Source organism: Gopherus evgoodei, chromosome 1, assembly GCF_007399415.2.
Source record: "Gopherus evgoodei ecotype Sinaloan lineage chromosome 1, rGopEvg1_v1.p, whole genome shotgun sequence".
Lineage (NCBI taxonomy): Eukaryota > Metazoa > Chordata > Testudines > Testudinidae > Gopherus > Gopherus evgoodei.
The window spans coordinates 327,131,089-327,147,806 of record NC_044322.1 but is presented as its reverse complement, the minus strand read 5'-3'; the positions used below and the strand labels follow the sequence as shown (position 1 = coordinate 327,147,806).

Sequence of the window (16,718 nt, the reverse complement as noted above, 5' to 3'; positions counted from 1 at the left end):
AAGCCAATTATCTGAAAGATGGTTTACTTTTTAATATTGTCCTTCTTTTACCAATGTTTGACTCTTTTCTAATGGTGTGAAGAGCAGGTTGTTTATTGTACACATTTCCTCATCAAAGCCAGAAGTGGCAGCAAAGGGTGCACACAAAGGGATCTTTCTGTTGATTTGCTCATTTCATTTCTTTTTGGCAGAAAGAAAAGGAATTTGATTTTCTCATTTGCTGTCAGATGAAAATAACAACCTGTAAATTGCACTAAGGAGGTTGAGAATGGTACCCCTACAGAAACTCACACTAACAGCTTAAACAACAAACTGCAGATATATGACTGGATATGAATCACAAATTGGCAACATTATTTGTTACAATCCATCCGATTGATCCTCCCACTTTTTTTTAATACAAGTGGTAGAAACCTCCAGCCCCACAAGGGCAGTCTATAATTTTCTCATGGGTGCTAGCAGTGTTTAGAGCAGTAGCAGTAGTATTGTCCTGCCAATGGTGCATTTATCACTGCCATTTAACCTTGCGCAGAGCAGCCCTAGATGACACAAGGGTAGAAATACCAGCTGTCAGGCTACACTCACTCTTCCACCATTTCTTGTACAGGTGGAGCTGTCTCTGGTGTTTGCACAACAATGGGAGAATTTCAGTAAATTGTAGACAAGTCAAGCCTCGAAACTGGAGAGAGACTTGGGATAGGGCTGCTTGTCTCGCTCACCAACAGAAGCTGGTCCAATAAATCATATTGCCTCATACACCTTATCTCTGCCTTTTGCGGAGGAGACATTCACAACTTCTCTTCTTAGTACAATGTGTTGCTACTGTGCATAGTGTAGTATACTATAGTGCAATAACACATTGGGCCACAGAGTAATCGTACATTATTTAGGGTGACCAGACAGCAAGTGTGAAAAATCCAGAGCGGTGGGGTGGGGAGTAATAGGAGCCTATATAAGAAAAAGACCCCACAATCGGGACTGTCCCTGTAAAATTGGGACATCTGGTTAATATTGCAACTGTGCAGGAGGCTGTGGTGTAGGCGCGCAGGGTGTCACAGGCGCGCACATTATAGTGCGTGCACAAGGCGCTCCGGGCAGCCTGCCCTGTTTCGACTGCACTTTATGCATCCTGCAGCGCAGCGTCGGGTGCTTTATTCCAACTGTGCACTGCGCGGCCAGCGGGCTGCTCGGCAATGGTGCGATAGGCTACAGTGGTGAAGCGGACCCAGCAGGGCGGGGGTAGGAGGAAAGCAGCGCGTGACTCCCCCACGTGGGCAGCTGCCCAGCCGCGAGCCCGGCTTCCTCCTGCCAGCTACTGCACTGCCCGCCCGCGCGCCCCGCAGGCACCTGTGCGTGTGGGCGGGGCGAGGGGGAAGCCGGGTGCGGCGCCTGCGCAGTGCGCCGCCTCGAGTCGCCGCGGCCGCAGTCACTTCCTGCCCCTGTGCCCATCCGGCTCCGGGGTCAGTGGTCGCCGCTCCCGCTGCGCCGGCGGGACACGGGACGGTGAAGTTTACTTCGGAGAGGGAGGCGGGGAAAGAGTCCGCCCAGCGCAGGCTCCCTGCGGGCGCCGCTCCCCACCCCGCCCCCTGCCTCCGGCCGCCGCGCTGCTTTGGCGCCCGCTGTCACCTGCCGGCTCCGCGCGGGACCCGCTTGGCTCAGCCCCGGCCGCCGCCCGCTCCCCGCGGGGCTCTGGGAGAGCCGCGCCCCCCCGGAACGGGAGCTGGCGGCTGCCCCGCACTCCGTCCCCAGGAGCCTGCGTAAGTGCAGCCCGGCCGGGAGCCCCCGGCCCCCGCGGGGCGGCTGCTGCTGCCCAGGGAGTCGGGGACAGCGCGAGCTGCCCCGTGTGCGGCGCGGGCTCTCCCAGCTCAGGCGCCCGACTGACCCGCTCTGCCCGCGGGCCGGAGTCCCCCGGGGGCAGGGCTGGGCCGGGTTCCTGCGGTGAGAGGGCGGGTTCATGGAAGGGGCGGTGAGCAGGGCTGGGTTCCTGGGGGTGGCGGGTTCATGGAAGGGGCGGTGAGCAGGGCTGGGGTCCTGGGGGTGGCGGTGGTAGAAGGGCAGGGCCAGGGAGAGCACAGAGGCAGGGTTTCTGTTGGGGGTGCTGTGGGGTGGGAAGGGCAGGGTTCCTGTTGCTGGTGGGGCAGGTTCCTCGAGGTGGACTTAGGGCGGGGCGTTCCTCTCTCTAGTATGGAGGTGAAAAGAGTTTGTGGTGGGGCCATTCATGAAGTAGCATACAGTAGATGGAGCCTCAGGGACACTTCAGTACTCTGCACAGAGCAGCAGTGAAGCTGAAAATTTGGCAGCTGTGTGGGTCAATATTGTTAATAGCAGCTATAGTTTGGGTTTCACAACTGTATAAATGCTTGTTGTTGTTGGGGGATGAGTCAGAAGAATCTCATCAACTAGTCGAAGTCTAGGTGGGTTTTAACAATTGTGGGTGCTATGGTAGTACTAACAATAATAACTGAAAAATAGGTTAAGTCCCTACAGCTGGGCAAAGTGGTGTTGACAAACATAAGGGCCCCAAAAACATGGATCTTTGTGCAGCCTTATTTTTTACACATGCCTAAGATTGTGGTTCTTATAGGAGCCAAGGATTCAAAATGTCGGTTATTTTATCTTTGGATTTAGGGATCTGACTGGAATTTAGAAGGAAGAAGGGTTTCCTTGATTCTGTAGCTCTTGAAGCGTTTTCCCTTCACTGAAATGCACTGAAGTAAACATATTTTTTAGATTTGAAAAAGGTTGATAAACATCATAGACTTTCCATCTTAAGAAAGGCACAGTTGACCTCTAAGTGGGTTCAGTGCAGTTTTAGTCTTTAGGAAGTGGGGGTATAATGTTAGTGTTGTTTAAGTCTTATGGTCTGGGAGGTGACAGAGAATTTGTTTGTTTTAGCAGAAACAAGCTGCTGGATGTAGAAGGAAAGTAGGTCGTGCACACAGAAAATGCCTCTAAGGGATAAGTGTTGTCAGACTGACCATCATCACCATGGGTGCTGTGAACCAGGTATAGTGCTATGTACTACTTCTTTTTTTTTTTTTTTAAATTGATTCTGTCCTCTAAGACGCTTTCAGAAACTGGCAGTGACATCAGAAATGTGCAGTAATAATGAAGCCATTACATCAGCAAATATGAAGTTTCCTAATTTCAGTTTTTAAAATGTTTTTTTTAAATATCCTAAAACTGTCACAGTAAATTACTTCAGGAAGATCAATTTCTCGGTTCTTACAGGGTGCATAATAACCCCCAAGCTCACATGGGCATTATGTGCACTGAACTGAGGGGAAGGCAAGATACTAAAATTGTAGTGTTCTGATTTTTTTTCTAGTCTGTATGTCCTTTTGTGTTCTGTTATGCTCAAATATAAGAGGATGTATTTACTTTGTACCTTATCTGTTAAATGTTGTCAAAGTCATAGGTTGGGTTGTTTTTTTTCCCTCAAAAACAAAAACTACCACTAGCTTGTTTTGAAATTAGGTTTGTATAATAACATGGAAAATGTCATCTGTAAAGGTGAAAGTGTGCACTGTGGAGTCCAACCATCATTTGGTTAAGAGACTTTTCATTATTGTTTTACTTAATGTTTATAGATGGAAGTTTCAAACAAAAATCTGTTTCCTCGCCAATTTCTTCTTCTTTTTGTCTATTGCTTTGTTGTGGTAGGGCTGTTTATGAGGAAGTTTCCTCTTTTTTTCATATCTTCCCCCCCCCCAGTCCTCCTTTTTTAAAGTATGAATGGCATGAATTTTTGGGACTGATGGGGGAAGGTGTTGTCTACCAACTCTGAAAGTGTATCTGTAGCTTAGCTAAAGGTAGTTTGAGAAATAAATAAATAGAAACTTTCAAGTTACTGTAATTTAAAATAAAATTGACTATACAGTTCTTGCCTTAGAGCAATGCATTTTTTCCAGTTCATTTATGAAACTCCCCTTGATGTCAAGTGGAAGTAGCACACGTATATCAGAGGCAGGATATAGCCTAAAGTGTACTACTTTCATTTTATGAAGAATGGCAAGTAGGTTAGTAGGATACAATATTTCATTGTGCTAGATATCACCAAGCAATTAGATGATTTGTAATGATGGTGAAATATGTTTGTGTTTAAGGTATGGGCATAGTTGGATGGAATAAAAAGTCTACTGTTCTTAGGCTGTTTTTTCCTAAAGTAATTATTGCAGTTTGAATTTTATAACTGCTCATATTCTAGGGCAGTATTTCCCTTTATCTTTGAAACATGTCTTAATTATTTTTTTAATGTTCAGAAATAGTTTTCTTATGCATTGACCCCTTTAGTATAAATATGTGTGATTTAATTGCAATGTAGACATTCTGGGACCCTCCTGTCTCGCAGGTGCTAGAGCCCAGGTGCCTGTCTGAGCCCAGACATCTACACTTCAGTTTTGCAGCCTGGGCCCTGCAAGACCAAGTCAGCTGGCACAGGCCAGCTGCTAATGTCTAATTGCAGTGTAGAAATACCTAAGGAGGTCTGAGCCCTGACTTTGCAAACAGTTACATAAGTAACTTTGCATTCGAGTAGCCTCATTGAGTTAAATGGGGCTATTCCTGTGTGTAAAATGTTTCATCTGTGTAAATGTTTGCATGATCAGGGTTATGGTGTCCATATCAATATGGATATATACTATACATCAGTATATCCCACTCAAAATATTCATATCTTGACCACTGGGGGTGTCTTAACCTTTTAGTTACATGTCATTAGAGTTTGTAAATATATTTTAATATTGTTTACAAAGAATGGGAGGTGACTCTAAATTAAATTTAGAAAAAGTGTCATTTTAGGTGGAATATCATTTCTGAAGTTTGCTTGATTTAAAAAAAATGCTTGAATATAAAATGAATAAGAATTGAAATATATAATTTGCAGTAAACATTAACTAGATATGTTCATACTTATTTAGTACATTTGTTCTAAATAATAGTTCGTTTGAGGGCATAGTCAACCCTTGAATATAAATCCGTACCTTTGATTAAAGTCACTAGGATCTGCCCATATGAGTGCAGAGGTTGAATTTAGCATTTTTGTTTTTTTTCCACATACTTATTTTTGTTTTTGCTTGCACCGAAAAATGAGACGAGGCTTTTGTGAAGGCACAATCTAACAGGCAATTCTATGAAGTGAATAGTCTAAGCTGGCAGAGACCACTAAGTTATCTACAGTTCTTCTATTTTTGTGTATGAGCATATTCATATCCATGTTTATGAAACATCATACACAACTATATGAATACACATTTAAAAAAACTAATCAAAATCACAACATATTGCCTGAAATAAGCAGCTTTGGTAGAAAATCTGTCACTCTTCAAATTAATTTCAGCAGCAAGGAGGTGAGATTGCAAAATTCCAAATGCTATCCCTAAGCCCTTATTATTACAAGGAATAGGGGTAGTCACTTTTATTAACTCTCAACTTTTATGAAAAAAGGAACAAAATTTTTCCTGATGACCTTGTCCTGATTTTCAACCAGCCTCAATTATTGAGCTATATAGGGGTGTGTGTGTGTGTGTCTCCTCTAACTGTCATCCTTGATGTCTTGCAGTGTATTTGTTAGAACCTGGTGATCCTCCTTTGTTACAGCAACCTCTGCAGATGTCAAAATCTGGTATTCAACAAATTATTGAGTGTTTTCGATCAGGTATGAGTTATTTGTTTTGGGCTTTTTTAGTTATTTCCTTGCTTTTAAATATATGATGATACAAGTATGTCAGTAAGGTTACTGATTCCATAGAACCAATTTTCTGCACATAATTGCAAAATGTTTGGCTGAGATTTAAGCTCTGTTCTTGTGAGATCACCAGTTCCTATAGGAAGTATTTTCATACAAGGTGCTGAAAAGATAGTCCCAATTACATTATGCTATATTCTTAAAACCAGAAAGTTTCAAGGAATTTTGCTTTTGTGGCACAGTTGTCATTATCTCAGATACAATTGCTGCTAAGGGTCCGTGCCCATGTATCACCTTTTGTTGATGCTTGTTCTTTAAACTTTGAGAAGAGAATAAAAAAAATTAGTATCTGCCTTGCACTGTTTTATACAGATAGTAGGCACTGCTATTAAAATACTAGGATTTTTTTTGTCTTCTCCAGTACTGTTGGGGGTTGGCTGTGTACTCCAGGCTGGCAGCAATGCCTAATGGTGATACTCCTGAGTGTAACATATAACAGCAAGATTCCAAGGGTCGATTTCCCCAGCAGTTACAGTTTAGGGTAGTGTTGCCAACTGGGGAGAATCCAAAGGCCACTTTGCCTAGTGGAAATAGCTCAGGGCAGTGTCGCCCACTGGTGAGAGTTCAAAGGCTGCTTTGCCTAATGCAGGCAGCTTGCGGCCCAGTTAGCACACACATATGGCCTAGCTCTATGCTAAAAAAATAATAATCAAAGTTTGCTGCTCTCCTGTCCTGGCAGGGGTGGGGCTGGCTGAGGAGGAGATGGTGCCATGGAGCCCTGCTGGAGTGGAGGGAAGGTGAAGTAGTCCTCTGTGGCAGGGGAGGAGCTCCCATGCTGCAGGGACATGCTCCCATGCTGTAGGGGTTGCCAGGGTAGGGGGAGGTGCTCGGTCATCAACTCACTCCACCCATGGGCATAGTCTGGAGGGGCATTGCCCTCCTTTCCCACCCTGATTTCTGTGAGCACTGAGCAGGACTTGCTCTGTTCAGCCTGTGTGGGCAGGAGCGGGGAGCATCTGTCTTTCCCATGCTGTGCCAACTCGCTCAGCACCTCTATCCCAGCTGAGCTGGCACCTCTGAGACACTGTCTCCTGGTTCCTAGTGCCTGTCATTGTTGTCTGTGTGTGTTGGGTTCTGTTTCTGTGCAATGGTGAGGGCCCATATGGGAGCAAGACGAGGAAGAGGGCTGGGATAGGGCAGGGAGAAGAGAAAGGGATTGGGGAATGGGGCAGGACGGAGGGGGACGGGACAGTGTGAAGAGGAAAGGGGATGTGCTGGGGAGGGGAAGAGAAAGGGATAGAGGATGGAGAGTGAAATAGGGGCAGGTGACAGCAGGGAAGAGAAAGGAATGACTTGAGTGCCACTGCTGGGGTGAGTGCTGCCTCCTTGCTTCTGGGCGTCCATGCCAGAGGCGTCCGGAGAAATCATGGGGTGGGGGGAACATGTTCCCCCACTAGCCATAGCTGTATGTCACCTCTGGGGTGAATGAGCATGTTCCAGGCTGCAGTGCACCCTGAATTGCTTGTACCAGATGGCCAGCAGGGAACAAGCAGGCAGCTGCTATGTCCTGACCTGGAGCTCACAGTCAGAGCAGGAGGCTACTGTGTAAGTCCTATCTGTGGGGGAGAGCTGGTGCGTGGTGGAAATGTGTCCTGTGGGCAGCTTCCTAGCCAGGGTCCCCCATGGCTTGGGGGTGGGATCAGCCCTGCCCCTGACTGTCTGGGATCAGACATCGAGGGACATGCACCTGACTAGGCAGCTACAGCAGACGGGGTGGTGTGTGTGTGTGTGTGTGTGTGTGTGTAATATATTATACATACACACATACATACATACATATACACACACACACACACACACACTATATATAGTTATATAATGGATGTGGCCCATTTAACAGAGAGCTGCATATGCGGCCCTCAGTGGTAAATAGTTTGAGAACTGCTAGCCTAGTGGCTATTGTTCAAGGTAGTGTTACCCACTGATGAGTGGATAGGGGAACCTGGGCCCACCCTACACCAGTGGGTTCTGACCTTCGAAACAGTGGCACTTGCACAGGGCTCAGGGCCTGAAACCTCTAAGTGCACTCTCTGGGTCACTTTCTGCCTTTGTTTCAGTTCCACCGACATCATCACAGGTTGGACTTGGGGTCCCTCCTGTGTTATCAGATCTGTCTCCAGAGTCTCTTCCATTGGCCATAATGAGTTGCCACCCTCGGCTCCTGCAGTCAACTAGCTTCTAGCGGCTTGGCTATGGGATTCTGTCCTGGTGATGTAGAGCCTTGGTGGCTTTCCAGCAGGAGGCTGCTGCACCTGACTTCTCTCCTCCTCAGTCAACCAAGACTGAGCTGAGTTGCTCCCTTTTAAATGCTCCCTCCACTGGGATCATGCCCCGCAGAGGGAGGAGAGTGTAGCCTCTTGGGCCTAGAGCAGCTCTTTAACCCCTGTCCACCAGTGCGGGGTTGGTACACCCCATCACAAGTGCCATTACATGACAATGAATATCTGTATCTGACAGTAAAAACTGCGTTTTGGTTGAGCATGCTCAGTATAGATAATGTTAGAAAACTTTGACCCATTACATGGGCAGACCCATCTGAAATGTACTAAAGTACATTTTTATTTCCATAGTTGACAGCATAAAGACATAGAGATTTAGTACCAATGTTAAAGTTTTAGGAGATTTCTTTAATGCTAAAATCCTAAATTTATTTAGAGATTTTCCTTTTAGATCTGTGGCAACACAGTTATGTGTGATTGAAAGACTTGTGAATCATTTCTCTTACTATATAACTACCAAGAAATATAGCTGTGCTAGCTCCTGCAGATCTGTATGATCATCATTGGCTATCCTCGGTACAAGGATGATGTCTGCCAGGGCAAAAAAAGTTATTGATGAGACTTCTGTATTCTCCCTTCATTTGTATTTAAGAAACATATATTACAGTGACCAGAGGAAAAATGGGATGTGAGAGATGTCATCTGTGACCTTTTATAAGGAGATGGAAATTTGGATGTAATTGCCTAAGACCTTAGATTTGTGTGTACACCCTTCTCCCACCTGAAGTGGATTAGATGGAGTCTCCTTGGATAGCAGAGTGACCTAATTTCAAGTAATTTGTCCCCAGGTTGTTCCAGAATATCTTTGCTGGCATGCCATAAATTCATGGCTTACTTCCCTCTCTTTTCTCATTTTCATTAAGAGAGTTGGTCAGAAAGAAAAACAACTTTTGACTAGGGTTTTACTAGTTACCACTTTTGAACAAATGACATTTCATTATGGAAAAAGCGACAGAGTCCTGTGGCACCTTACAGACTAACAGACGTATTGGAGCATAAGCTTTCGTGGGGGAATACCCACTTCGTCCCATGAAAGCTTATGCTCCAATATGTCTGTTAGTCTATAAGATGCCACAGGACTCTTTGTTGCTTATTACAGATCCAGACTAACATGGCTACCCCTCTGATACTTGACTTCATTATGGAAGAAACCTTTGATTCTTTCAGTAAGCTTTTAAGTGAAATAGGGCAAGAGAGCAGGATGTTTTTACCCTTAATAAGCAGTTCCAATCAAGGTTTTTCCTAATTTAATAATATTACATATAAAAAATACACATGGCTTTGTCCTCATTGTTAAGGGAGTATGCATGCTGAATGCTATTATACCAGGAGAACAAATTGCTGAAGTTTTGAAAGATAAAATTGCATATGTGATACACAAACATTGTGATTCTTATGACTACTGCAGTGCTTCTTGTCAGCGGAGTGTCTGCACTAGCTGAAGTCCTGTGCCAGTCTTCTATAGGCTTCATGATGAGCTAGTTTCATAGTCTCAAAATATTACTAGGACTTGATAAGATGACAACTTCCTAGTAGCCAAAAATAAATATAAAAGATGGAGACGCTTCAGTAGATTTGAGAGGCAGCATCCTCCTGAGAAGCCGAGTGTTCATTGCATCCGTCCCCGTTTCCCATAAAGCTGGATAAGATCTTTCCTCCTCCTCTTCCCTTTCAGTGTGCCCACAACAGCAAGGGAGGTTGTCTCTCTTCTGCTGACAGTTCCCCAAAACTTTACAGTTAAACTCACAAGATTCTGGTTATTTTCACTCTTACATAGTACATGCTTGGGCAGTAGGATCAGTGAAATTGACTATTTCCTTGTAAATTTCATTCGACTGCTGCTACTGTGGGAGAGGCATGCTACCTGCACTGACCAGAAAACCTTTTGTCAGGTGCCATTAACAGATTGGAGATCTCCCCTCCCCACACTAATTACCGCACTTAGTGGAATGTTGTCTGTATGTACGGAATCTTCAAATATGCTTAGGTATGTTTTCTTCAGTGGTTCTACTTTGTGCAAAAATTCAGCTGTTTCTGGATGAGGTCCAGGTAAACAGCTTTCCCTCAGAAGGGATTCTTTGCACATTTTCTCTAGTTTGAAGTTGCTCTTAACTCTGTGTCCGAGTTGGCATTGTTTTTAAACCAGTCTCCCCATCTTCCACAGCCTTCCCCAAAATGATTAAGTGAGGGTAGGAAAAAATCATTGCTATTACAAATATATTATAGATATATCAAAAAAGTATTTGAAGAAATTTGATTCAAGGGACTCTAACTTAGAACTTTTACTGAAGGGAACCCTTCTGTGAAGTGTTACAGTGGGCCCTGATTAATTGTTTTTGGCATTCTATGTCAACTTGGAGAATGTTTTGATGTTAAGAGATGTGACGATAACATCTGTCTACGTCAATATTTTTTACTTGGGATTCTGAAATTAACCATGGCGCATATTTTTTTTTAAGATATTGCGTGTATGATGATCCTGTAGTATGGTGCTTTACTACACCAACAGTTTAAGTAAACTCATATTTTTTTTCCAGTGGATGTTTTATGTGAACTGTTTACTTGTGGATAAAATGCAGATACCTTAGGTACTTGTATGGTCCCTGTTACCATAGTCTCTGAGTATCTCACACTTTTTAATATATTTATTCTCCCAAAACCCCTGTGAGGTAGGGAACTATTGGGAACTGTGGCACAGAGAAATTAAGTGACTTTCCCAATGTCACACAGGAGTGCTGGTGGAGCAGAGCATTGAACCCAGGTCTTCCACGTCCCAGGCTAGTGCTCTCACGCAGCGATTCTCAAACTTCAGCAACCCGAGGAGCTCCATTTTGATTTAAAAATTTTCCGGGACCCCCAAGCCTCCCGTTCAGACCAGGGCCCTGCCCCCACTCTACCCTTTCCCCCCAAGGCCCCACCCCACCACACCTGTTCCCTTCCCCCACTCACTCTCTCACCCCTTCCTCCCTCACTCTCCCCCACCCTCACTCACTTTCACCAGGTTGGGGTAGAGGGTTGGGACGCAGGAGGGGATGCGGGCTCTGGGCAGAAGTTTGGATATGGGAGGGAGTGCAGGCTCTGGGCTGGGGCAGTTGGTTGGGGTATGGGAGGGGGTTCAGGGTGTGGAGCTTACCTCGGGCGGCTCCTGAAAGTGTCTGGCATGTCTCTCTGGTAGCTGCTCCTAGGCGGGGAGTCAGGTGGTCTCCATGTGCTGCCCCTGCCCGCAGGAACCACCCCTGCAGCTCCTATTGACCACCATTCCCAGCCAATGGGAGCTGCGGAGTCAGTGCTCGAGCGCTGGCAGTGCGTGGAGACCCTCTGCCCCCACCCCAAAGGGCCACAGGGACGTGCCGGCCATTTCCATGAGTGATGCGGAGCCAGGGCAGCCAGGGAGCCTGCCTTAGTCCTGCTGTGCCTCTGGAGGAAGAGGAGTTGATCAGCGGGGCCTGCAGACCCTCTGGAGTATCTTCAGGGACCCCCGGGGTCTGCGGACCCCAGTTTGTGAAACGCTGCTCTAACCTATGGGCCACTCTTCACTGATGCCAAAGACCAAAAAAAGTGTCTAGGTAGTCCGTAACTACTTAATATACTAATCTTTAATTAAAGAGTCCATGTATGTTTTATTGGAGTTTTTTAAAATTGTATTCTTTTAAAGTACCTGAGTAAACTGCCACAGTAGATTAATCTTTATAGCTTCTTGGATTTTTCTACAGTTGTTTATATGTTATAAAAATGTCTAAAATCACAGCATTTTATTGAAAGATTCTTTTCATTTTTCAACTCTCTTTACAAGAAAACTCACATTACAATTAATAGGTTTGTCTTAAACTCTCTAGAAAGCTAAGATATTGGGAAATAATGCTGCCATTTTTAACTCACCCTGTTGTACCTAGTTATTGGTGGTGGTGCTGAGAAGCCTGCAGCACAGCACCATTACCCAGTTCCTACAAATGGTATTGTTACCTGCCTGATAAATGTTACAAAGGCGGACGGGGCAAAACATTTGAAGGAGTGGTGAAGAAGAAATGGCAGTACTGCAAACAGTGCGGACCTGAAACTGAAAAAGACTTCCAGCCTTTCACCACAAATGAAATAGAAGGGGCAGTTTAAACACTGAAAACATGTAAAGCCTGTGGGCTTGATAACATCTCCCCTGAATTCCTGAAGAACCCTGGAAAAACTAGCGGACAGTGGCTAGCCATATTTCTCTTTAGTCATCCAGGAGAATAAAATATCTAAGATCTGTCACAGAGCAAAAGTAATAGCCTTGCTAAAACCTGAGAGACTGTTGATTTGCAACAAGTTAGCACCCATCTCTTTGCTAAGCCATGTGTGCAAATTATTTGAAAGGATTATCTTTCAGAGAATTTCCCCAACTATTGATGAGACTCCTGTGTAGATCATGCAGGTTTCAAACCAAACCACAGTACTTGTGACCAAGTGCTGGCAGGCACCACCTACATTGAGAGTGTTTCTGCATGGTCTAGAAGCTAGGCACAAGTGGAGTAGGACCCCGTTTATCCGGCCCGCCATTATCCAGCTCTCCATATTAACTGAACAAACAGCACCCAAAGGTCCAGAAGTGGGTGATCTCTCCTGTGGTCGCTAGATGGTGCTGCAGCCTTGCACTTTGCCATTCTCTAGATTATCCGAATTTTTGATTGTCCAATCTGGCCCCAGTCCCAATTAGATAAACAGCGTTCTGCTGTATTCCTATTTTCAAGCTTCAGATGTAGCTAATGCCTATCATGATGAATCCAAGAGACCAGCATCCTGGTTTTGTTCTTCCATGCCATCTTGGGGTAATGCTCAATCATTTCAGATGTGGAATGGTCAGACGTGCTGCTAATAACTGCAAGTGGGGGCCTTTGACTCCCTGCTTTGTCGTAGTGGGCAGCTTAGACCATGTACTTATAGGTTGCACCCATCGGCAAGAACTGTCTGGTTTCCCTCATGGATGTGCATAATACCCTCCCCTCCCTTGTTGAATGGTTAAGACATAGATTAATCTGTGTGACTTGATTGTGTACGTAGATGCAATTGCAATATGTATGTATATATATAGTGTTGACTGGGGACTTATACATTTCATATGAACTGCAGTATGTAGGCAAAGGTGATCTCCAGATACAATGCCAGCCTTGACGTTAAATGTTATGGTTTAGATAGTATTTGCATAAAACTTCTGTTTTCTACCTTAAACTGAGTAACTAATAATATCCTAGTGCAGGTATCGGCAACCTCTGGCACGCGGCCCCTGGAGGGCCGGGCTGGTTTGTTTACCTGCTGCATCCGAAGGTTTGGCCGATTGTGGCTCCCACTGGTGGCGGTTCGCCGCTCCAGGCCAATGGGAGCTGCGGGAAATGATGTGGGCCAAGGGATGTGCTGGCTGCAGTTTCCTGCAGCCCCCATTGGTCTGGAGCGATGAACCGCGGCCAGTGGGAGCCGCGATTGGCTGAACCTGCAGACGCGGCAGGTAAACCAGCCTGGACCACCAGGGTGTTTACCCTGGCGGGCTGTGTGCCAAAGGTTGCCGATCTCTGTCCTAGTGTAAAGTTAATAATTGTGTGCATAATGCCAGGTCCACAACCTCTTAGGTTCAATGGGAGCCTTTCCGTTGGCTTTAAGCATTGAGTCATGATCATACAGTCTTTGTCTGAACTCTCGAAGCACTTAGTTATTATGGTGCATGTAGTGCTATCTACTTTTGACTTCTGTTAAGTATATCTTAACCTTATGGTCAAAACACTGTCAAGATATACTTTTAAATTCATATTTAAAAAAGCCCTCATCATTTTTATCAAACAGTATAAAATTTAAAAATCAACGTAATTTTAAAATCTCTCACTTCACCATTTAGGATGTTTTGTTTTTTTTGTGTTTTTACTAAAGTTGGATAATCTGGGTTCACAACTCTGCAGAAGAATCTTTGAGTCAAAAATATTTTTGGGTATTTTCTGTCAGTTAATGAAAACATTTGTATTTCTGCTAAATTGTGGGACTATTAAGAAGTTTCTTTTCTAGTTCCATAATTGTGTAAGAAGATGTATAAGCCGCACAAAAACTTATATATTGTCTTATTTTCAGCTATTCAATTTTATAGACTTTTACAAATAATTTGGTTATACTAAAACTAGAGGAAATACTGTTGTTTTCTTGACTTCCACTGCAGAAAGTCAGGATTAAATTTATCTTTTGTTTTGCTTTTAATATGTATATCAAAGTTAGTATTTCAGTGACTATTAGAGGTTTCACTTTTTACGTTTATGGCAGCTATTTTATTATTTTAGTTCAACTTCCCAAAGCCTCTACGGATACTAGTTTCTCTGCATCTGATCTCTGTGTATTCTGTATAAATTAATGCTAAGTTATATTTTCAGAAGAGGTAGTAATATCTACACCTCCAATTGTTTTTAACAGGAGGACTCCCACTTAGTGAGCTAAAATCTCTTAACCCACAATCTGACATTTAAAAATACTTTTTAAAGGGACAGTATACTTATAGTGGACTAGATGGCTCAACTGTTCAGTAATTTATAGAGCTTTTCACTGATTCAGACTACTGACTTAGTAGTTATTAGGGCATTCAAGCGATTAAAAAAATAGAATGCCATTTATTTAAATATTTTTGGATGTTATCTACATTTTCAAACATTGATTTCAATGACGACACAGAATACAAAGTGTACAGTACTCACTTTTGATTACAAATATTTGCACTGTTGTCATAAACGGATAGTTAAGAGTTAATGGAACAGAAGTACTTCATATCTCTTTTGCCTGGAAAGGGTTAACAAGAACAGTGAGCCTGGCTGTCACCTGACCAGAGGACCAATCGGAGGACAGGATACTTTCAAATCTTGAGGGAGGGAAGTTTGTGTGTACTGTTAGTTTTTTGGTGGTTGTTCACTCTGGGGGCTCAGAGGGACCAGATGTGCAACCAGTTTTCTGTCCAATCTCTCCGATACAGGCTCTTATAAGGTCAGAACAGTGAGTACTAGGTAGATAAAGCAAGTTAGGCTTATGGTTGTTTTCTTTATTTGCAAATGTGTATTTGGCTGAAAGGAGTTCAAATTGATATTTTGCTGAAAAGATTTTAATTTGTACTTGTATACTTAGGCTGGGAGGGTATTCCCAGTGTCTATAGCTGAAAGACCCTGTACCTATTCCATTTTTTAAATTTACAAAGATAATTTTTACTGTTTTTTTTTCTTTTATTAAAAGCTTTTTCTTGTTTAAGAACCTGATTGTTTTTTATTCTGGTGAGACCCCAGGGGACTGGGTCTGGATTCACCAGGGAATTGGTGGGGAGAAAGGAGGGAAGGGGGAGAGAGAGGTTGATTTCTCTTTGTTAGGATTACTTTCTCTCTCAGGAAGAGTCCGGGAGGGGGAGAGAGAAGAAGGGGGGAAGGTGCATTTTCCTCTCTGTTTAAAGATTCAAGGAGTTTGAATCACAGTGATCTTCCAGGGTAACCCAGGGAGGGGAAGCCTGGCAGAGGCAACAGTGGGGGAAAGGGTTTACTTTCCTTGTGTTAAGATCCAGAGGGTCTGGGTCTTGGGGGGTCCCCGGGCAAGGTTTTGGGGGGACCAGAGTGTACCAGGTACTGGAATTCCTGGTTGGTGGCAGCGCTACAGGTTCTAAGCTGGTAATTAAGCTTAGAGGAATTCATGCTGGTACCCCATCTTTTGGACGCTAAGGTTCAGAGTGGGGATTATACCATGATAACTGTAAAAATGACAAACAAAATAAATAGTATTTTTCAATTCCTCTCATACTAGTACTGTAGTGCAATCTTTTTATTGTGAAAGTGCAATTTACAAATGTAGATTTTTTTTGTTACATAATTGCACTCCATAAAAAAAAATGTAGAACTTTAGAGCCTACAAGTCCACTCAGTCCTACTTCTTGTTCAGCCAATCGCTAAGATACACAAGCTTGTTTCCATTTGCGGGAGATAATGCTGCCTGCTTCTTGTTTACAGTGTCACCTGAAAGTGAGAACAGGCGATTGTTGTATGGCATTGTTGTAGCCGACATTGCAAGTTATTTGTGCCAGACACGCTAAAGATTCATTTGTCCTTTCATGTTTCAACCATCACGCCAAAGGATATGCATTCATGCTGATGACGGATTCTGCTCGATAACAGTCTGAAGCAGTGTGGACTGACGCATGATCAGTTTCATCATCTGAGTCAGATGGCATCAACAGAAGGCTGATTTTCTTTGTTGGTGGTTTCAGTTCTGAAGTTTCTGCATCAGTGTGTTGCTCTTTTAAGACTTCTGAAAGCATGCTCCATACCTCCTCGTCCTCAGATTTTGGAAGACACTTCAGATTCTTAAACCTTAGGTCAGGTGCTGTAGCTATCTTGAGAAATCTGATATTGGAACATTCTTTGTGTGTTGTCAAATCTGTAGTGAAAGTGTTCTTAAATCAAACAAAATATGCTGGCTCATAACCCGAGACTACCATAACACAAAATATATGGTGGAATGCGGGTAAAGCCATGGAGCAGTAGACTTAAAATTCTCCTTCAAGGAGTTCAGTCACAAATTTAATTAACTTTTTTTTTGTTTTTTTGAAGAGCATCATCAGAATCAAATCATGTCCTCTGGAATGGTGGTTGAAGCATATCTGGCACGTAAATACCAATTTGTCATTGAAATCAATATACCTGAAAATGTAGAAAAACATC

General features: G+C 43.8%; 1 protein-coding gene across 6 annotated transcripts in view; it reads left to right on the top strand.

The window, feature by feature from the left end:
- Nucleotides 1-1,397: 1,397 nt before the first annotated feature.
- Nucleotides 1,398-16,718, top strand: part of ZNF800 (zinc finger protein 800) — a 35,431-nt gene continuing 20,110 nt past the window's right edge. For 2 of the 6 annotated variants that reach the window (XM_030549185.1, XM_030549180.1), the window contains exons 1-3: nt 1,405-1,757; nt 2,896-3,006; nt 5,561-5,656. In XM_030549185.1, the coding sequence (XP_030405045.1) occupies nt 2,946-3,006; nt 5,561-5,656 (157 nt within the window). In that variant the 5' untranslated portion in view covers nt 1,405-1,757; nt 2,896-2,945. Of the gene's footprint in view, nt 1,758-2,093; nt 2,415-2,895; nt 3,007-5,560; nt 5,657-16,718 lie in introns of those variants that run through there. The other 4 variants (XM_030549183.1, XM_030549181.1, XM_030549184.1 and 1 more) reach the window with 4 other exon arrangements.